Raw genomic sequence first — 20,642 nt, forward strand, 5'->3', positions numbered from 1 at the left:
TTCATTCAAAGTGTAGTATCTCAAAACTAACAGACCCAAGTCATACATGTTAGTTAGCAAAGCACACATTCAGCCAAAAGATTCAACAAGTAGCACAAAATAGTGTTAACTAATTATAGTTACCACTTGCAAAACATTTAGGTGATCCCAGAGAATATATATACACAAAGATCCATTTCTTTCTAAAACAAAACTCTTAAGGAATTATCAAATTAAAATAACCAGCAGAAATAAGCTCTACTACCTCATAGATGAATGAGATAGTTTCTCCTCCAAATCTGATCTCCAAATCAGATCTTGGTATCTTGCCATCTCATATATCCCAATTCTAATTGCTCTCAAGCCCCCTCAGGAGAAGCCAATAGTGTCCATCCTAAATGTTTCAGAAGATGTGAAGGCTTGCCCAATGGAAACCAGTCTGAGAATATCAGGAAATACTACTTTTGGGATTTAAAAATACTTGTCCTTTTGCATTCTCACATATATGTACCATTTAATTGATTCTCTAGCTTCTTCCCTTTAGTTTTGGCACAGAGGCTTGGCGCTTGCATTTTCTCACCTGTGTGTTCTCCCCTTCCAGCCTCGGTGGTCGAATGCTAGACAGGTGAATTGTCTTGTAATCTCCTGAGTTCAGCTTCACAACAATAGCATCAGCATTCAGAACCTGCATCACCTGAAGACAAGAAGGCAAAAATGTTCACACTGGTTTTCAATGTCTACTCCACACATCTAGGAGCAAGGCCCACCATAGTCATAGGCAGAAAATAAGATCGACAGCCATTTCGGGAAGATCTAATATCATCCTTCATCGTTAGCAAACTCAGAGAAAATTGCTATAATTATCAGTTCCCGGAGACTTTACAATGATTTCTTAGCAAGACAGAATCTATATCATTCACAAAGATGGTCAATCCTTTTTATCTTTTGCCCTAACCAAGACATGTGGTTATCTATAAAGCTTAAGAACTGGAAATCCAGTCCCTACATGTTATTGAAGATTTTCCTTGAAACAGGTTTTAAACTAAAATCAAAATCCCTATCTCAATATGAATCTAGGAGAAGAGGCAAGGGTTGGATTAGAAAAAGATACCAGCACTAGATGAGAAAAAAATGGCCCAACAGAGGCAAAAAATCAAAGGCAAGTAAAGGACAAAAAGAACTGTCATCTCGGCATGGGAAAGGAGATGCTTAGCTATTAATCGCACAGGCAGAAACATTAAATTACTAAGATAATTCCTCAGCTACTTAAGCCACCTTTTTTCCAGAACGCTACTATGGACTTCTCTGTTGTGGAAACCAAAATCATTAATGTTGTACCCACACTCTTAACAGAAAAGATTAACTTTTAAGTATGGACTACAAGAATATATTTGAAAGGCAAAAGCACAAATATTCCTCTGTGAAGGTTATTAGAACATTCCACCCAATGTGTGCAGAATAAAATTCCATTCAAACAGGGGTAGTGCCACAACAAGATTACAACCAGAACCCATAATACAGTCAGCAGTCTACAATTCACTCAATTATATTCAGACCCTGTTGTTTCAAGGCTGTTTGGTATTTTTGCAAGCAATACTTTGCTACAAGGTAGCTAGCTGCTGACTACAAACACTGTCACTATCTACTGCATCTGCAGAATAAAAATCAAACTCTTCTGTGCTTCAATCAGGGCCCATCAGGAACCACCAGGTGGCTGAACAAACTATAGGGTCAGCAGCCACACAGTGAGAGTAGACTGGCAAAATTTCCTTTCTCTTTTATGCACGACACAAAAGCAGCTAGACACTTCTTTGCCATAATGTCACACTGGGAAGTATCTTAAAGGAGGCCTCTCTATTTCCTGGAAGGCCCAAGATTTTTTTTTTTTTTTAAAGATATTAGGAATTGAACCCAGGTTTCATCCATGTTGGTCTATCATGAGCTGTATCCCCACTCCTTTTTCATAATTTTTGAGACAGGGTCTTGCTAAATTGCTTAGGCTGGCCCTGACCTTGTGATCCTCCTACCTCAGCCAAACAAGTCAGTGGGATTACAGATGTGAACCTCGGTGCCCAGGGAAGACCTAAGTAAGAGCTTTTAGCATCTTTTAGCACAAAATACAGCCATTTACTTACAGACTCCTCCAATAACAGCTATTCTCTACCTTTTCCCATAGAACCAGCCAACCACAAACCAAAAACAAAGAATGCTTTAAGAAATAATCTGAAGAAAGCAAAAAACAAAAACAAGTGAGAAATTATGCACAACAGGAAGTGGCAGGAGCCAAGTGCTATCAAACAGAATAAATGAAAAAAAAGAAAGATGACAGTTGGAACCAAGCTCCAAATCGTCCACTGTCAGTCTATGGCTGGAGAATGGAAGGATATCCCAGGTCCTGGCCACGATGAATAATGGAAGAGTATGAGGAACAGGCAGGGATCAGCAAAGTAATGAAGAATCTGAGAAAGAACTGAGTAGATTACGAGAAGGGAATTTTTTTTAAATGTCTACTATACATCAGAATAATTTGTAACTGAGGCAGCAACAAAAAAGAAAGGCTCTAATAACCATAACCATTATTTTATAACCTTTATGACAGATTAAGAAAGCAAAATGCTAAAATCCAAAGAGCCAGAACCCAAAAATCACCTGGGCAGAAAAAAACTTGATAGAAGATACAAAGTAACAAAAGGTATGACATGTGGTCACACCAGGACCAAGGTCCAGGGTTGGTTATCTGGATAGGGGTGGTACCAAAGGGTATAGGACCCTCCAAAGAGCCCCTTACACCAATCAGAAAAACTGTATGTCCATGAGATTAGAACCTAAGAACTAATTAGAAGGTATAACCAAAAATTTAGGTTCAGTAACTGAAAAAAAAAAAAAAAACTAGATCTTATTTCTATTGCAACCTAGTCACATTAGTGCCAGGTAGAAATTCTCACTGTAATAGAATGTTTTCCTTAAAGATACCAGCAGAGAATGACTGACCAAAATAGAAAGGCCCCAGCTAATGATTTCCCTATTCCTTTAAAATCTTACACTTGTGTTAAAGGAAAATGGATGATAGAATATTTAAGGGGTGAGATTTACACAATATGTGCTATTTATTCTGCTATTCTAACTTCAAACCAAAGGGAAGAAAAAAATTCCTCTAAGCCATTCCAAGGAAAACAGCTAATACAGCCAATCAATACAGTTCCTCCTTCAAAAGGATAGCTGAAGAATAATAAAGTAATCTTCTGGTGTCTCAAATGTACACAAAGGACACTATTTCCAAAATTTCAATGCTGGACAGATCTATAATTCTTTCTAACCAATACTCTTATTAAATTGTTAATTGCAAAAAAACAGGTAAGTTCCTATAATCAATACATGACAACCATTTTCAACATTCTCTGTACCCTAGTCATGCTTGCAAAGAATAACACTAGGGAAAGTGTCACAGTGCTCACACCTTCACCCCCTGATTCTAGAATGTGAAGATCTAAGCATACCCTGTGACAAGGTACTAGTATTCGTCATGCCTTATAATGCGTTAGCAGCAGCAGCAGCGAATGAATTCTTGGAGCTGTAAATTTTAGGCCACAGCAGCAGACTCTGCTCGGCATCTCCCTGATTAGAAACCTCCTCTTCAGGAACTGCGTACTCTGACGCTACCATCTACGTGAAGCTCACTTTTCTGGGAGTTGAGGGTAAGGTAAGTACTTGCAAGTGAGCGAGCGCGCGCGCGCGCGCGCGTGTGTGTGTGTGTGTGTGTGTGTGTGGTTATGGTTTTCTATTTCTCTGTAAATTATGTCATTACTGTCCAGAGAATAAGGAGCTCCTAAGCATAGGCATGGAATAGCCATGAAACACTGGGTTATGTCCCATGCTATACACTAAGTAAAATGCAGAGGGGTTACTATCCAAAGCCTGCTAGTCGGCACCATTGCAGACCACTTTGAACAGTAATATTTCTTGTGCTTTTCATCAGGTAACTGAAGTATGCCCATAATGCTCACCTTCTCTACAAGCTATGGATCCCTAATCCAGCCACCCTCAACATACACACTAAGAGAGCACTGAAAGCCCAGCAGCAGAAATCCATACAGAGCAAACCACTAGCTGGACTAAATCCCATTCCCTCTCCATTTCTTGAATCTCAATAGTTAATGATGACAAGGTATAGGGTAAGGGCTGCCACAAGTCAAGAGAACTACCAAGATCTGTCAAGGGCAAGGGACATCCATGTAATTCTGCAGTCTTCTGCCATACTCTATCTGCAGAGCTCATCCACAATGCTCACTGGGTGGTCAATAGCTGCTGTTTTGTGGTTTCTTTAAGCTCTGCAGCAGGAAGCAGGGGAGGAACAAAGAGCCTTAGCACAGCCACCTGAGCTAGAAAGACCCTTTCAATAGCTCCCCAGATACAACCACCTACAGCTTCATTGCTGCCCCAAATCTCAATAACAGAAAGAAGCAAGAGAATCATCAACCTAAACGAGGCTTCTTCAGGCACCAGAGAGCATCCTTTTCACCTGGAATGAGATGCAAATACCCTTCTCCCTCTTTGACATCATGACATCTGGCTATTTCTTCTTCTCCTTAAGGTTGTATGCCATGTCTGCTCTCCCCAGTCCCTCATGAAAGCAGAGCTGCTAGCCTGTTCTCCACAAAAATGAAAGAATCATGATACCATGTTGGAAGAACCTCTAGGCCTAAGCAAATTCAGATCAGATACTATCAAATGAACCCTAACAGAAATCAGGCATTAGACACATTTCAACAGGGGCCATCCTAAAAAACTACCTGACCAGCACTCTTCAAAACTATCGTCATGAAAAACAAGGAAAGACACTGTCATATCCAAGAGGAGGCTAAGGCAATATGATAACTAAATATGATGTGGTTATTTTGGAAGAGAAAAAAGATATTAGTAGAAAATCAAGAAAACCTAATAAAGGCAGACCTTTAGTTAATAATAACATACCATACAACAAATGTACCACACATGTAAGCCAGTAGGGCAAACTAGATTGGAAGAAGAAGGATAACTTGATAGAGTTCCCTGTACTGTCTGCTGTAAAACTGTCACTAAAAAATTTTTTTAATTTTTAATGTTTTCTTATTCAAATGAGCAAGCTAGATTGCTAATATAAGCTTCAAACCAGCAGCGGCCACCCTTCTAGCCAAATCATCCCCAGACTTCCTTTTCATTTGAAAGTCATGACAAAAATCAGGGAGATGGTTAGTATTTTATTGGTTCCCTCCATATTACCATAAGAGAACATACTGAAAGAGTCTACATAATGTTCCTAATATTAAGAAATATTCTTCCGTAAAAATCATATCAAAGAGTCATTTCCAATCCACATTGTCCTAGTAATTCTAGCCAGAGCAACTACACAAGGAAAAGAAATCAAAGGCAAACAAATTGAAAAGGAAGAAATAAAATATCACTATTCTCACATAATGTATGTCTACAAAACCTACAATACTGTTAGAATTAATAAACAAATTCACAAAATGGAAAGATACAAAGCCAACACTCAAAATCAGCTGCTAACAATTCAAATGAGAACTGCATTTCCAATCATAGAAAAAAAAGAGGAAAATACTTCAGAATTAACTAAGGAAGTAAAAAAAAAAAGACTACTACAAAAATATGCTAAGAGAAATTAAAGACAACTTATGTTAAGTGGAGACACATTTCATGTTCATGGATTAGAAGACTTAATTCTCAAAATACCAATATTACTCAAAACAATTTATAGATTTCATGTGATCTCTACCAAAATTCCACAGACAAGTTTTATAGAAAAGGAACACTCGTTGTTGTTTGACTCCATAATGGCTGCCAATCTTAATGGAGTGAGATGGTATCTTAGGATGGTTTTGATTTGCATTTCTCTGACTACTAGAGATGGTGAGCATTTTTTCATGTACTTGTTGATTGATTGTATGTCCTCCCCTGAGAAGTGTCTGTTCAGGTCCTTGGCCCATTTGTTGATTGAGTTATTTGTTTTCTTATTCTTTAATTTTTTGAGTTCTTTGTATACTCTGGATATTAGGGCTCTATCTGAAGTTTGAGGAGTAAAAATTTGTTCCCAGGATGTAGGCACCCTATTTACCTCTTATTGTTTCTCTTGCTGAGAAAAAACTTTTTAGTTTGAGTAAGTCCCATTTGTTGATTCTTGTTATTAATTCTTGTGCTATGGGTGTCCTATTAAGGAATTTGGAGCCCGACCCCACAAAATGTAGATTGGAGCCAACTTTTTCTTCTATCAGATGCAGAGTCTCTGATTTGATATCAAGCTCTTTGATCCATTTTGAGTTAACTTTTGTGCATGGCGAGAGAAAGGGATTCGGTTTCATTTTGTTGCATATGGATTTCCAGTTTTCCCAGCACCATTTGTTGAAGATGCTATCCTTCCTCCATTTCATGCTTTTAGCCCCTTTATCAAATATAAGATAGTTGTAATTTTGTGGATTGGTCTCTGTGTCCTCTATTCTGTACCATTGGTCCACACGCCTGTTTTGGTACCAGTACCATTCTGTTTTTGTTACTATTGCTCTGTACTATAGTTTGAAGTATGAAGTCAAACAACAACAAGTGCTGGCGAGGATGTGGGGAAAAGGGTACACTTGTACATTGCTGGTGGGACTGCAAATTGGTGCGGCCAATTTGGAAAGCAGTATGGAGATTCCTTGGAAAACTGAGAATGGAACCACCATTTGACCCAGCTATTCCCCTTCTTGGACTAATCCCTAAAGACCTTAAAAGAGTGTACTATAGGGATACTGCTACATCGATGTTCATAGCAGCACAATTCACAATAGCTAGACTGTGGAACCAACCTAGATGCCCTTCAATAGATGAATGGATTAAAAAAAAATGTGGCATTTATACACAATGGAGTATAACTCTGCACTAAAAAATGACAACATCATGGAATTTGCAGGGAAATGGATGGCATTAGAGCAGATTATGCTAAGTGAAGCTAGCCAATCCCTAAAAAACAAATGCCAAAATGTCTTCTTTGATATAAGGAGAAAGTTGTTCTCCTTATACAGAGAACAACAGAGCAGGGAGGAAGAGCATGAGAAGAAGATTAACATTAAACAGGGACGAGAGGTGGGAGGGAAAGGGAGAGAGAAGGGAAATTACATGGAAATGGAAGGAGACCCTCACTGTTATACAAAATTACATATAAGAGGAAGTGAGGGGAAAGGGGAAAAAACAAGGGAGAGAAATGAATTACAGTAGATGGGGTAGAGAGAGAAGATGGGAGGGGAAGGGAGGGAAGGGGGGATAGGATAGGAAAAGCAATAGAACACAACAGACACTAGTATGGCAGTATGTAAAAAAGTGGATGTGTAACCAATGTGATTCTGCAATCTGTATACGAGGTAAAAATGGGAGTTTATAACCCACTTGAATCAAATGTATGAAATATGATATGTCAAGAACTATGTAATGTTTTGAACAACTAATAATAAAAATTTTAAAAAAAGAAAAGGAACATTCATCATAAAATTCATATCAAATCTTAAGGGACCACAAATTACCAAAACGAACTGAAAAAGGAAGAACAAAGCTGGAGGACACATATTTCTTGATTTCAAAACTTACTGCAAAGCTCAATAACCAAAACTATAGGGTAAAACAGACGTACAGCTCATTGGGATACAGTTCAGAAATAAAGTTGTTGGATATATGGTCAAATGATTATTGATAAGATGTCAATACCATCAATGAGAAAAGAACAATCTTCTCAGTAAATGATGCTGATAAAACTGGATATCCACATGCAAAAAAATAAATAAATAAACAAAGTTGGATGTTTATTTAACATCATATATTAAAAGCTAATTCAATGTGCATCCTTAACTTAAATACATAAGTCTAAAACTACAAAATTCTTAGAAAAATTCACAAGGCAAAAACTTTACAACTTCATATTTGGCAATGATTTCTTGAATATGACAACAAAGACAACAGGCAACTTAACAAAAAATAGACAAATTAGACAGCATAAAAGTTTTAAAAATTTGTACACCAAAAGTACTACTAACAAAATAAAAATAACTCACAGAATGGGAACTATTTCCAGATCATATATTTGATAACAAATTTCCAGAACATATACAGAATTCCTAAAACTTAACAACAACACAACTCAAAAATAGATAAAAGGCTCTAGATTTGATCACAAAAACTAAAAGCTCGGCACACAGAGAACTTTAAAATAAAGACATAAAGATTTTCAAATGATAAATAAGTACAGGAAAAGATGTTCAACACCACTAATCATTAAGGTAAATGCAAATCAAAAATTATGAAATGAATACTTTATTCCCACTAAGATAGCTACTATCATAAAAAAATGAGCCAAGAGCAAGGGTGCCCTACCCCCTATAATCTCAGTGATTCAGGAAGCTAAGCTGAAGGATCACAAGTTTAAAGCCAGCCTCAGCAACTTAGTGAGATCCTGTCTCAAAAAATAAAATAAAAAGGGATAGGGATGACCAGGAATGGTGATGCATGCCTATAATCCCAACAACTCAGGATGCTGAGGCAGGAGAGATCACAAGGTTGAGACCATCCTCAGCAACTTAGCAAGGCCCCGAGCAACTTCACAAGCCCTTGTCTCAAAAATTTTTAAAAAGCTGAGGATATGGATCAGCGCTTAAGCACCCTGGTTTCGATTCCTGGTACCAAAACAAAACAAAACAGAAAACAGCAACACAAATCCAGAAAATACCAAATGTTAGAGAGGATGTAGAGAAATTAGAACCTTTGTGTAGTGCTGGTGGAGATACAAATGGTACAGGGTAGCAGTTCCTCAAAAACTTAAAGATAAAATCATCAACAATCCACTTCTTGGTACATACTTAAAAGAAATGAAAACAAGTTATTCAAAAGATGCTTTCACACTCAAACTTGTGGCAGCATTGTACACCATAGTTAAAATGTGTAAACAAGCCCCGTATCCATCAACAGATAAACAAACAAGTTTAAAAATGTATACATAGACTGGAACACTATTTGGCCTTAAAAAGGAAGGAGATTCTGACACATGCTATAACATGGATGAAGTTTGGAGACATATACTAAATAAGCCAGTTACAAAAAAGACACACCATATGATTCTACTGAAATGAGTTACTTAGAGCATCCATATCATAGAGACAAAAAGTAGAATGATAGTTTCAAGGGGCTAATGAAAACGAAGAATGAGGAGACAATTATTATTTAAGTGGTATAGTTTTAGTTTTATAAGATAAAGAATCCTGAAGATGAATTCTGGTGATAGCTGCACAACAATATGACTATACTTAATATCGCTGAACTGTACATTTAAAATGATTAGGGTAGTAAACTTTATATTATGTGAATTTTACAACAGAAAAAACTAGGGGGAAAGCCTCAGAGACATAATAATGGACTCCATCTACAGCTGTGATGCTAAATAACTCATGTACAAGTGGAAGCACAGCAAAAAATAATCAGGACAAAACCAGTTACATTCAAATGTATCCACAGATAGCTAAAAGCTATGATCTATAAAACTGGACTCGGCCACTAATGCCAACTATGTAGGGTTCCCACGCAAAAGTCCAAAAGGGTAAGCTCCTTGAAGGCAGGAAATACTTCCAGGTTTTTAATGTCTCAAAGCACCCAGTTTGGGGCTCTGTTTCTTTAAACTATCACACAGGGACAGAGAGCTAAGCACAAAGCCTCTAACCAGCAGGACAGTGAGAAGACACCTCTTGAGGACATACTTCCACTTCCCCTCCCCTCAGCAATGCTATTCAGGTCTGTGAAATCTGCAATGCCCACAGATCCAGCAGCAGGGACAGGGAAGCCAAGCCACGTGCTCAGGGGACCATATGGCTACAAACAGCACAGATCAGCTAAAACGCCACAGGGAAGGCAGGCAGGGAACTGGCAGGCCACGACAGGCACAAAAGTCTCAGGCAGGCTCAGCTAATCGCTGTGAAAGGAACATGCTTTTCTGCTAACCTGGAGAGACAAGGAGAGCCCTCCCTTGCATCTCATTCCTTGAGAAGTAAGACTGCTTAAGCAGACAATGAAAACCAGTCTTTCAAAGGAGAAATACTTGGTTAAATTTCAAATTTCTCAGAGTGAGCCTCTTAACCAACACTGGTCCATAGTTTTGCATCAGTTTCAGAAATCAACTAAGGAGCCTCAGAGACACCCAGCTAAAGAAGTCAGAGGTTAGCTTTTGTAGGCACTTCAGGTTATTTTAGCTGTGCCCTATACAATTAACTCCTTAAAAAAACAGAGTGACTGATGAAGAAAGAACCAACTATTTGCTAAGACCTCAGAATCACATGATTCTCAGAGTAGAATCCTCAGCAAAACCTCATGGGACTTTTCAACTATGTGGGTGTGGACCCTGGGTACCTGAAGACTATTAGTCCCTTAAAAAAGTTATTAGGCACCTATACACATTTTAAATTGTGTAAAAATTGACTGTAGAACTACAGCAGGGTGCTAGGTTATGAAAAATAAGGCAGATCATTTTTTCCTTTTTAATTTAGTGTTGATATCCAGTGTTGGCAAACTATGATCCAATGGCCATGCAGCCCACTGCACAGGGACCATATGGCCTGCAAAGCCTAAAATATTTACTTTGTATTCTTTTCAGGAAAAAAATTGGCTAACCCCTATCCTATCATATATTAGAAAATAAAGACAGGTATACCCTCTGAAGAGGTTAACATTTCTGAAGGGCTATTTGACAGATATGGTCCAAATCATTTCTAAGGAAATAAATACCACTTACATGGAAATTTATAAAACTCTCTAAATACTAGAAAAATTGCCAACTACATGAATATTAACTTATTGGTAGCTGGTTAAGTAAATTATACTGCAGCTTCACAATGGAATATTATGTGCCAGTTAAAGAAGAAAGCTTAAAGGTTTATTCTGCTTCTTTCTGCTAAACATATTTAAGCCCAAGAGGACAAAGACATGATAACATACAGAATACTGCCACAAAACTCTAGAAGCTACAAAGTAAACAGATGCAACTGAGTCTACATATTCACAAAAGCGAAATCCAGAGCCAGAGGTGAGAAAACACTCTGGTCAATCTGATTTACAGTCAAGTCTTCTTCACTATCCCCAACTTGTCAAAAGTCTCAAACTGTCAAATCAGACATCTTAAATGGGATTGAAAATGGGGCCGAATGCTAGAATTGGTTTCAAATCTCTGTAAGAAGCTGCTGAATTTCAAGATGTATGCCCTAAACCCACACTTAAGTTCAATGCTTCCAACTCAGTACTTAACACCTCATACTAAAACAAAGAAAGAGAAATGACAAAGGATTATCAAATATCTGAGGAAGCCTCCAATAAGAAAAATGCAGAACCAAAATAACCAAGGCATGGAGGGATACAGAGAGTGTACAAGGAACACTTCAAGAAAATTAATTTCTCACACATATAATAAGTTTTAGATGTTATTTTTTTTTAAAAAAATTTTGTAGTTGTAAATGGACAAAATGCCTTTATTTTATTTGTTTATTTTTATGTGGTGCCAAGGATCAAACCCAGTGCCTCATGCATGCTAGGCATGCACTCTGTCACTGAGCTACAGCTTCAGTTTGAGATGTTATTTTAAGTAGTAAAAGGAAAACATTCAGAGAATAAAAAACAACTCTTAGAAATTAAAGAACAGAAGAGAAGGGTTGAAAAATAAACAGAAAGAGATATAAAAAGAACAAAAAACAGACAAGGAAAATAAAAGAAAAAACAAGAATACCAGCCCACAAAGCCCAACATTTAAATAATAAATGGGAGTTCTAGGTAAAAGGAGGACAGACAAATTAGATGGAATTCAACAAAAGAGTTGGGTGGAGGCAAAAAGGTCCAAAACCAAAGATCTAAACATTTAAATATAATACACTCACATTTGAATAAAATCATGGAGAAATGTCAGAATGCTAGAATCAAAAAGAATTTGCTAAATCCCTCTAGAGAAAAAATAACAAATCATACAAAATAAGGAATCAGAATGGTTTCAAACTCTAAAAAACAAGAAAAAAAAATCTTAACTAGATGATAGGATAATAAATTAACAATTCTGATGGAAATAACTTCCAAAATAAAATTCTATACCCGGCTAAATTATCAATAAAGTTTATCTAGAGAATGGATATGAAAGAAAATTTACCTTTAGCACATCTGCCATGAAGTTACAGAAAAAGTATGCTGTCAAAATAAAGAATAAAAAAAAAGTGATGGGATCTCCAACAAGCATAGTTCTAACCAGAGAATAAAGCAAAGAAAACCCCTCCGAATAATGATGAAGAAATCCAAACAAACACATAACAGGCAAAGAGAGGAACTGGACAAAATTAGTGCAGGTCACGAGGCTCCAAGAAAATATTTTTAAAATAAGATTATCAAACTGAATGGATGTCCTGAGATAAAATTTAGACAGGTAGAAGGTGTGAGAATTGAATTAAAAGCATATACGTAAATGGAAGCTGGAGTAGTGGCCTAGCATATGTGAGGCACTAGTTCGATCCTCCGTAACATATAAAAATAAATAAATAAAATAGAGGTACTATGTCCATCGATAACTTTAAAAAAATATTTAAAAATTTATATACAGGGCTGGGGGTGTGGCTCAAGCGATAACGTGCTCGCCTAGCATGCATGGGGCACTGCGATCCTCAGCACCACAAAAATAAAATAAAGATGTTGTGTCCACCGAAAACTGAAAAATAAATATTAAAAATTCTCTCTCTCTCTCCTCTCGCTCTCTTTAAATACACACACACACACACACACACACACACACATAAATGTTAAAAAACATTAATTATAGGGAAAATGAAAAGGTGTGCAGGAAATAAAAATTACTTTTAAAATCTACATAGATTTAGGGGCTGAGGTTATGGCTTAGTGGTAGAGCACTAGTCACGAATGTGTGAGGCACTGGGTTTGATGCTCAGCACCACACGAAAACCAATAAATAAAATAAAGGTGTTGTGTCCATCTACAATAATTAATAAATAAATAAATAAATATGATGTACATGTTAGAAATATTTTTAGAAAGCTATACAGATGTAGCTTTGCGGTGAGTAGCATTTACACAGTAAATACTGAATATTAATTTAACCAAAATTATGATATAATCATATGTGAAGGATGGGAAAGAGCATGTGTGTACCCATGTGAGTATGTATGTTTGAGTCACAAAATTAAATCCATTTTCACCCATGGAATAAAACAAAGCGGTTACACCCAAAACTGAATTTCTTAAAAAAATAACTATATATATATATATATATATTATTTTATTCACAGGTATGAATTAGCAAAGAACTGAATGTGCCTCAAGAGAGACAGAAATTGGACTACTACATTTGTTAATAAGCCTACAGAAAGCTTACCTTTTTTCTGTATTAAAAGTAAGCATTTATAAAAGTAAAATTTATGCACAAAAGAGTACAGACTCGTACTACTCAAAGCGGCTGCCAGTATGCAATGAGCTAAAGAACTTATACCACAATATTAATCAACTACATACATAGGAAGAGTACTACTGGTATGTTTTGTAGCAAGTCTTTCCCTTCAATTTTTATGGGAGGCATTGGTTGCTGGGGATCAAACTCAGGACCTCAAGCAAGCTAGACCCATACTGAGCTATATTCCCAGCTTCAAATTTTTCTTGACAAAGGAAGTAGTGCAGGGACTAACATTTTATCTCAAGCTCCTCATTTCATAGCAAGGTACTCTGAGTAAGAATGAAACAGATCAGGGATCATCAAACTTTATATAAACGCCATTAGCAAATATTTCACACTTTGTAAACTAAACTCAAAGAGTTTTCAACAACTCCATAACAACTACAGAACTCGGACATTGTGTCAGGAAAATAACCACAGACAATACTTAAACAAATACAGATGGCTATGCTCCAATTTATTCATGATAATGAAATTTAATTTTGAAAATTTTTCATATACCACAAAAAAATTTTTTTCTCCTGTGTAAAATCCATAGATCATAGGGAAGAGGGGAGGGAGGAGGCACGGGATTAGCAAGGATGGTGGAATGTGATGGACATCATTATCCAAAGTACATGTATGAAGACACGAATTGGGTGTTAACCCACCTTATACAGAGACATGAAAAATTGATATATATGTGTAATAAGAATTGTAATGCAAAAAAAAAAACAAGTACATGTATAAAGACATTAATTGGCGTGAACTTACTTTATACAAAGATATGAAAAATTGTGCTCTATTTGTACAATAAGAATTGTAATACATTCCGCTGTCATGTATTTTAAAAAAAAAAAAAATCCACAGGTCATACAAACAAGGGCAGAGCCAGATTTGGCCTAAGAACCATAGGTCTTCCAATTTAGAGATAAGACCATATGATCAAGTCTATTTAGAAAAACAGCTACATCATAATGTTTTAGGTAATATCAGTATTTTGCTTACCCTCTTTATGTACTTTTCCTGTTTTCAAAAAAATATATATGCTTAAAAATTTTAAAAACATGGTAAATCTCCTGCCCCACCCCAACCCCAAAGCCCTCTACTGCTGAGCCACATCTCCAGCCCTTTTAACCTTTTATTTGAAACAGGGTCTCCTAAAGTTGCCAAGGTTGGCCTCAAATTTGTGATATTCCTACCTCAGCCTTCCAAGTTGCTAGGATTACAGGCATGTGCCACCATACACCCCAAGATTTTAAAGAGTAGAAGAAATGTTCCTACAGCCATTTCTCCCTTTTCTAGTTGATAGTACATCATACTTAAGACAAATGATAAAGCTATCAACCCAATCATCTAATCCTTTGAATTTCTTTCTTCTGCAATCTCTTAGTTCCCCAACCAGGAAAAGCCCAAAACTCATCTTCCAGGTTTTTCTACAGGTGAGGACGTGCTGACAGAGACAGGGCAAGGTGATGGGACTCCAAAGCCTCACAGATATCACTAATGCCCCTGCCTCCCTTGTTGAGTGAATGGTCATGCTTTGATTCAGTAACCACATTTTAACTTCCAGAAAACAGAGGCACAACTAAGTGAGTTCCAAGTAGGTAAAGCAGTCCATGCACACGAGTATATTCCTCACACAGAAAGGAGGCAAAGGCCCTCTGATCTACATCACAACCTATTAGATGCTCAGGGGAATAATCCATCAGGGACAACCCCCACTCAGGTCTACTACAGGGGGTGATTATGACTAACCTAACAGCTCTTGAGCACCTACTAAAAGAAGGAAAGAGGACACTTGAGCACTCTATGACCTATTACTTTGGGCATCATAAAAGAGAGAGTGAAAAAATTTACCAATTCCTTGGAGACTTTGCTAAAATTTTAGCATTCTAAGATAAACAGTTTCAGAATTTTTCAGGCTGACAGTGCCACCTAGTGGCTGTCCATTCTAAACTGATGGTTAATTGATGAGAAAGCCCTCCTTGTCCAAGAATATGCACATAACCACTTTTTGCCTATAAATAGACAAAATTTCCAGCAACTTTTGTCAAAAGAAAAAATAAGTTGTAAAACACTACAGCATTCTGGGAAGGCACAGACAACATGTCTACCACTAAACTTACCAAAACCTGCAACCAAAAAAAACAAACAAAAAAATTTTTTTTTTACAGCACCATTTAAAGCATCCGTTAACAGTTCTGATTCTGTCATATCAGTTAAGGAGAATTCTTGAGGTGGGGAGAAAAAAGAAAAAAAAAACTACACACACACACACACACACACACACACACACACACACACACAGAGTTACCAAATAGAATAAAGGGAAACACGAGCGTATGTATACTTGGACACAGTAAATCTGAGAGAACGCCATTTGCTTAGTATATAAAAAGCATCCTTAAAATATGAGAAGTATTTCAAGCTGACAGTGTCTGCAAGTTTAACCTGTGAATTTATGATGAAGTTATCCTAATTTACAGTGAGAAATGTAAATATTCTTATCATTTCTAAACTCCCTACAACACACACACACACACACACACACACACACACACACACACACACACACACATATACCATGCTTGCCTTTAGATATTCAAGAACTACACCATTTGTACTTGTTCAAATCCTCATATTATCACTTGCCTAGCCATGTCCATTATGCTTATCAACATGCTGAGAATGACTCACCTTGGCAACAAACTGCTTGTCCTTTTGATCCAAATTAGCAGTGGGAGCTACATAGTCTCTCCATATTCTCAGCCTGCGCTCCTTGGCAAACCTGGTAATAAAACAGGAATGCAAGATCATTCAGCCAGACCAAGACCATTCCATCTGAATCCATCACCATCATGGAAGCAGTTAGTACAGAATCCTATCCTATCCTACAGACATGTAAGTCTCCAGTCAAATCAGAACTAAGAGTGATAGCAAATGGAAATATCCAAAGTGTAGAGCAAATAGAAAAAAATCCAAGATACCTATATACATAAACTCATGATTGGTAGACTGTGATCAAGGTGTGCAACTGTTTGAGTTTGGACAGTACAAGTCCACCCTGATAATTAATTGTGATTTATCCAGTATCTTCTGAGAGGCTACTACCACAAGTAGGACAACAAACAAAGAGTAAGTGGTGTTTCAAATGTGAAAAACTCACACACATGTGTGCACAGACCTGCTCAATTGCCATTTGAAATATAAAAAGGTTATCAGCTATCAAATCCTATGTGAATCCAAAATTCTCATCATCATAGTCCATCTAAAGAAGAACTGGAAAATAAACAAGATCCTTACAGAAGTTCATTGGTAGGAGTTAAAAAAAAAAAACATGATGCTAGAAATTCATTTTGTAGTACTAAGCCCAGTAGATATTTTCTGAGTCAGACTAAGAATGGGAAATTGAATATGTGCAAAGATTGGGGAAAAAAAAAAAAAAAAATCAATGAACAGCTGTCTTAAACTATTTACAAATGAGTGAATGCATGTGCTGTGGAAAGGAACTATTATTTCTGGAGACAGTATTGCAACTTTTTTTTTAACACGCACTAAAATGAAAAAACCACAAGTACTTCCATGGAGAGGAAGTAATTTTACCAACAAGGCATGTAGCTCAAATATAATATGCAAAACAGCAGGCAAGTAATCACATATTGAGATATGATTTGCATTCCCTGCATTCCCTGATCTAAGCCTGTTTTATAATGATGAGAACTCTCCAAAAAAATCCATAAAATTTTCTACAGATGTTATGAAACATGTAGATACTACTTTAATTGTACTCACTTTCTTCAAAGAGGCAGGAACTTAAAAAGCTCAAAAGACAAAATTCTCAACCAAAAGAATGATCTAGAATAGTAATTTCTGAACACACATACACACACAAAAAAAAAAAAAATGGAAGAAGAAATTAACCTCATAGAATAATCAGAAGTACTTGGAACACTGAACTAAACAAGGTTATTATATCTTTCTAATGTAATTAAGGGAGAACATAAAAACAAAAAAAAAATTTTGAGTAATCACTGTTTTTTTCTCCTCCAAATAATACGTGAAACGTGCATTTGTCAGACAAGCTGTATCAATGGGCCATATTAAAATCTATATTCTTAAAAACTTGAAAATATTTCTGCTAACATGTACAAAGGGATGTGGAAGATCTAAGAAAAGATACAAACACTATAGTTATTTTTCTGTTGTACATTACTTAGGTGTAGGTCTCAATGACAAAAATGTAAAGTTATCAAGATCATTATTAAGATTCTGATATAACAAAACAAGCCTTGAGAGTAGACCATTGTCACTGACTATTTCCTTTCTTCTGATCATAAGCATGCTAGGAAGTGGAGATTCAAGGTTTCCTGAGTATTATTTCCATGTATCTACTATTGGTACCTGCTTTACTTTCTTCCATCTACCCCCGCCAAATGGAAGAAATTTACCTAAACATCCAGAAGTACTTGACCTTGACACTTGAAATAGTCAATCTTTGGATTTTCTACAGCCTGTTTTCTGGAAATAAATTATTTCTGCTTTAATCACAAACCACCAAGCCTGAAACATGACAATAGCGCCTCAGAGTTGCATTAGCACTTATGATGAAAACATACTTATTAGTAAATTAGGGCATCAGGCCTCATAATATGACATGGTTCTACTTTGGAACCCACAGGCTCAACCTTTCCATCATAGCTCTGCTCCAGCCTACCTGTTTAAGAGTAGCTAATAAGTGATTTTATTGTTCTGAAATAATACTGAACTTATTTTATCCCAAAATGCCCCAAATCCAGAAATAAAGATATGAACTTGGGAAAAAACATGAACTGAAAATGTTAAAAAAGCGAACCACATAAAGAATAATGTCAAAGTGAAAAAATCTGAGCCCTTACTACCCAGCACTGAATTACACTAAACCTAAAGACTAATACTGAAGACAATACTCTATATGAGATCCTACCTTCTTTTGGAATTCACCAAACCTTTATTGAAATAAGAGACACTGACACACATGGGTGATAAAAGATGGCTAGATTACTTTGCCTAGGCTCCTTGGCTGGAAGACCTTACCTCTCAGCTGCCCTCAGCTTTTCAGCACCCCGGGTATAAACTGCAATCGACCAGTCCACACAACGTGCAAAACCTTCCTTCAGGAGGAGTTCAGTGATGTTGCCGTTCTGAGAAACAAGCAGCATGAGAAGGCAGATATGGATTAGATTCTGGAGCAAAAGAATCTATTTCTTTAGATTTCTAACACAACAAACATGTCTACAAATCTATATAAAAATTTTTTTAAAAAAAGTTTCTCTCATTAAGAAACCACCGTAGGAAATAAAAAGAAACTATCTCTAAGATGGGAGATACTACTCTGAGACTCCTCTCAACAGCCTTGATTTCATATCTAGACAACAGCCAGCATAGTATCTCTCACTTAATAGGAGTAGGATGAATGTTAGTAGCATTGAATGGAATTGACATTTCTATAGCTCTTCTTGGGGCAGAGAAGGAAGTTAATCTTTAGTAGAATTACACCTACTCCTTCCTTCCCTAAGATCAGCACTTTTTCCTCTTTCTATAAGCAGAGGTTCAAGAACAGGCTAGGTAAAGGAATGGCTTAAGATACACCTTGCTCAGTGAATTACAATTCCTATTCTACTGTGACACAGAGCCATCTGGCTGGGCATGGTCAGACACTCGGCACTCCAGAAGAAACAGATGTGGTCTTGGCACACTCCAAACCAAGCCTCCCAGGCTTCTAAAAGTACTATCGTGGAAAAATTATCTAACCAAAAAAGTAACAGTAGTTTAACTCTGTATTATAGATAGGTTACAATAATGAAAACTAACTTAGTTGTCAAAAAACAAGGTCACTTTTTGTCCAAGAACAACCTAACTATCACAGTAAACAATAGGGTAAAATTCTCATAAATAAGAACTTTAAGAACATTAGAACCTAGTTCCTTCTCAGAGTGAAGTAACTGGATAAGGCCTGAAATACATAATAATGTTCCATTATGCATGTTCCGTGTATTAGTTTCCTCATCACTGATCTACCAATACTCAGCTGACTTCCTGACCTAAAGAGCCTCACTGACCCTACTCCACAATATCATTACACATTCTACCTGATGTGGCCATCTCCAGCATTTCCAATTGGCACCTTCAGGATCAAGCATTTGGGAAAGTAAGTGATAAAGTCCTCTTCCCCTTATAAACTCAGCAACATTTGACATTAACTTCCTAAGGGTAGGAAGTTGCCCAGATCTGTCCAATTCTATAAGACAAATAATATCTCCCAAAAAAATGCTTCAAAATCATTAGATAGTAATCCTTCCAAAATATTTAAATCGATGTTACAAACACAGAGTGAAAGAAGAGAGAAGCAAACTGCAGCTCTTCAAAGCCCAAGTACATTCGTAGCCCATCACAACCCAGGCTGCATGTGCACACTCACTGGATGAAGGATGGTACCCAGAACATTCTGGTTGTGGCAGCTCTCCAGGATGATCTGAACGTCTCTCTGAAGCAGTCGCGACTCAGTAAAAAATTTGGCTTCTGCAGCAAAAGGCTCCGGTGTTTCACTGCCATCTGCTTCCCGACGAAAAGTTGGGCACTGAAGGAGAATAGGGCAGAATGGGAAGGCAGACCAATGAGAGACGGCTCTCTTACCCTACACCTACCCAAGCCTTTTCCACACCAAACCTGCTACAGGCTAAACTCAGGGAGGCCTCAATATACCCATATCAAGAGAAAATTTGCCAGGGCCTAGATTTTAATCCCCAATCTCTTAAAAATCTAAATAGGATCCAGGTGCAGTGGCGCACACCTGTAATCCTAGTGACTCTGGAAGTTGAGGCAGGAGGATCACCAGTCCAAGACCAGCCTCAGTAACTTAGTGAGATCTTCAGCAACCCTTTCTCAAAATAAAAAATGAAAAGAACTGGGGATGTAGCTTGGTAGTAAAGCAACCCTGGGTTCAATCCCCAGTACCAAAAATAAAAACTGAAAAACCAAACGGGTATTTCTGAATTAATATAAGCCATATTCAGCAAACTTCAGAGTCACTTATTCCTCCTCCTCTAGGTTATACTCAACAATCTTCCATTTCAAACAGGTCGAGTGCTTTCAATTATTTTTAAAAAAAGGTATTTGATCTGATTAGAAATGTTGTATTACAACATTT

At 37.0% G+C, this 20,642-nt stretch overlaps 1 protein-coding gene across 1 annotated transcript in view; it reads right to left on the reverse strand.

The window, feature by feature from the left end:
* Snd1 (staphylococcal nuclease and tudor domain containing 1) overlaps positions 1 to 20,642 on the reverse strand; it is a 410,467-nt gene that overhangs the window by 342,727 nt on the left and 47,098 nt on the right. The window contains exons 7-10 of the mRNA XM_005319414.4: positions 19,914 to 20,072; positions 18,530 to 18,636; positions 16,154 to 16,244; positions 560 to 673 (exon numbers count right to left, since the gene is read on the reverse strand). Coding sequence (XP_005319471.1) covers positions 560 to 673; positions 16,154 to 16,244; positions 18,530 to 18,636; positions 19,914 to 20,072 — 471 coding nt within the window. The remainder of the gene's footprint in view (positions 1 to 559; positions 674 to 16,153; positions 16,245 to 18,529; positions 18,637 to 19,913; positions 20,073 to 20,642) is intronic.

The sequence above is a fragment of the Ictidomys tridecemlineatus genome, chromosome 2, assembly GCF_052094955.1.
Source record: "Ictidomys tridecemlineatus isolate mIctTri1 chromosome 2, mIctTri1.hap1, whole genome shotgun sequence".
Lineage (NCBI taxonomy): Eukaryota > Metazoa > Chordata > Mammalia > Rodentia > Sciuridae > Ictidomys > Ictidomys tridecemlineatus.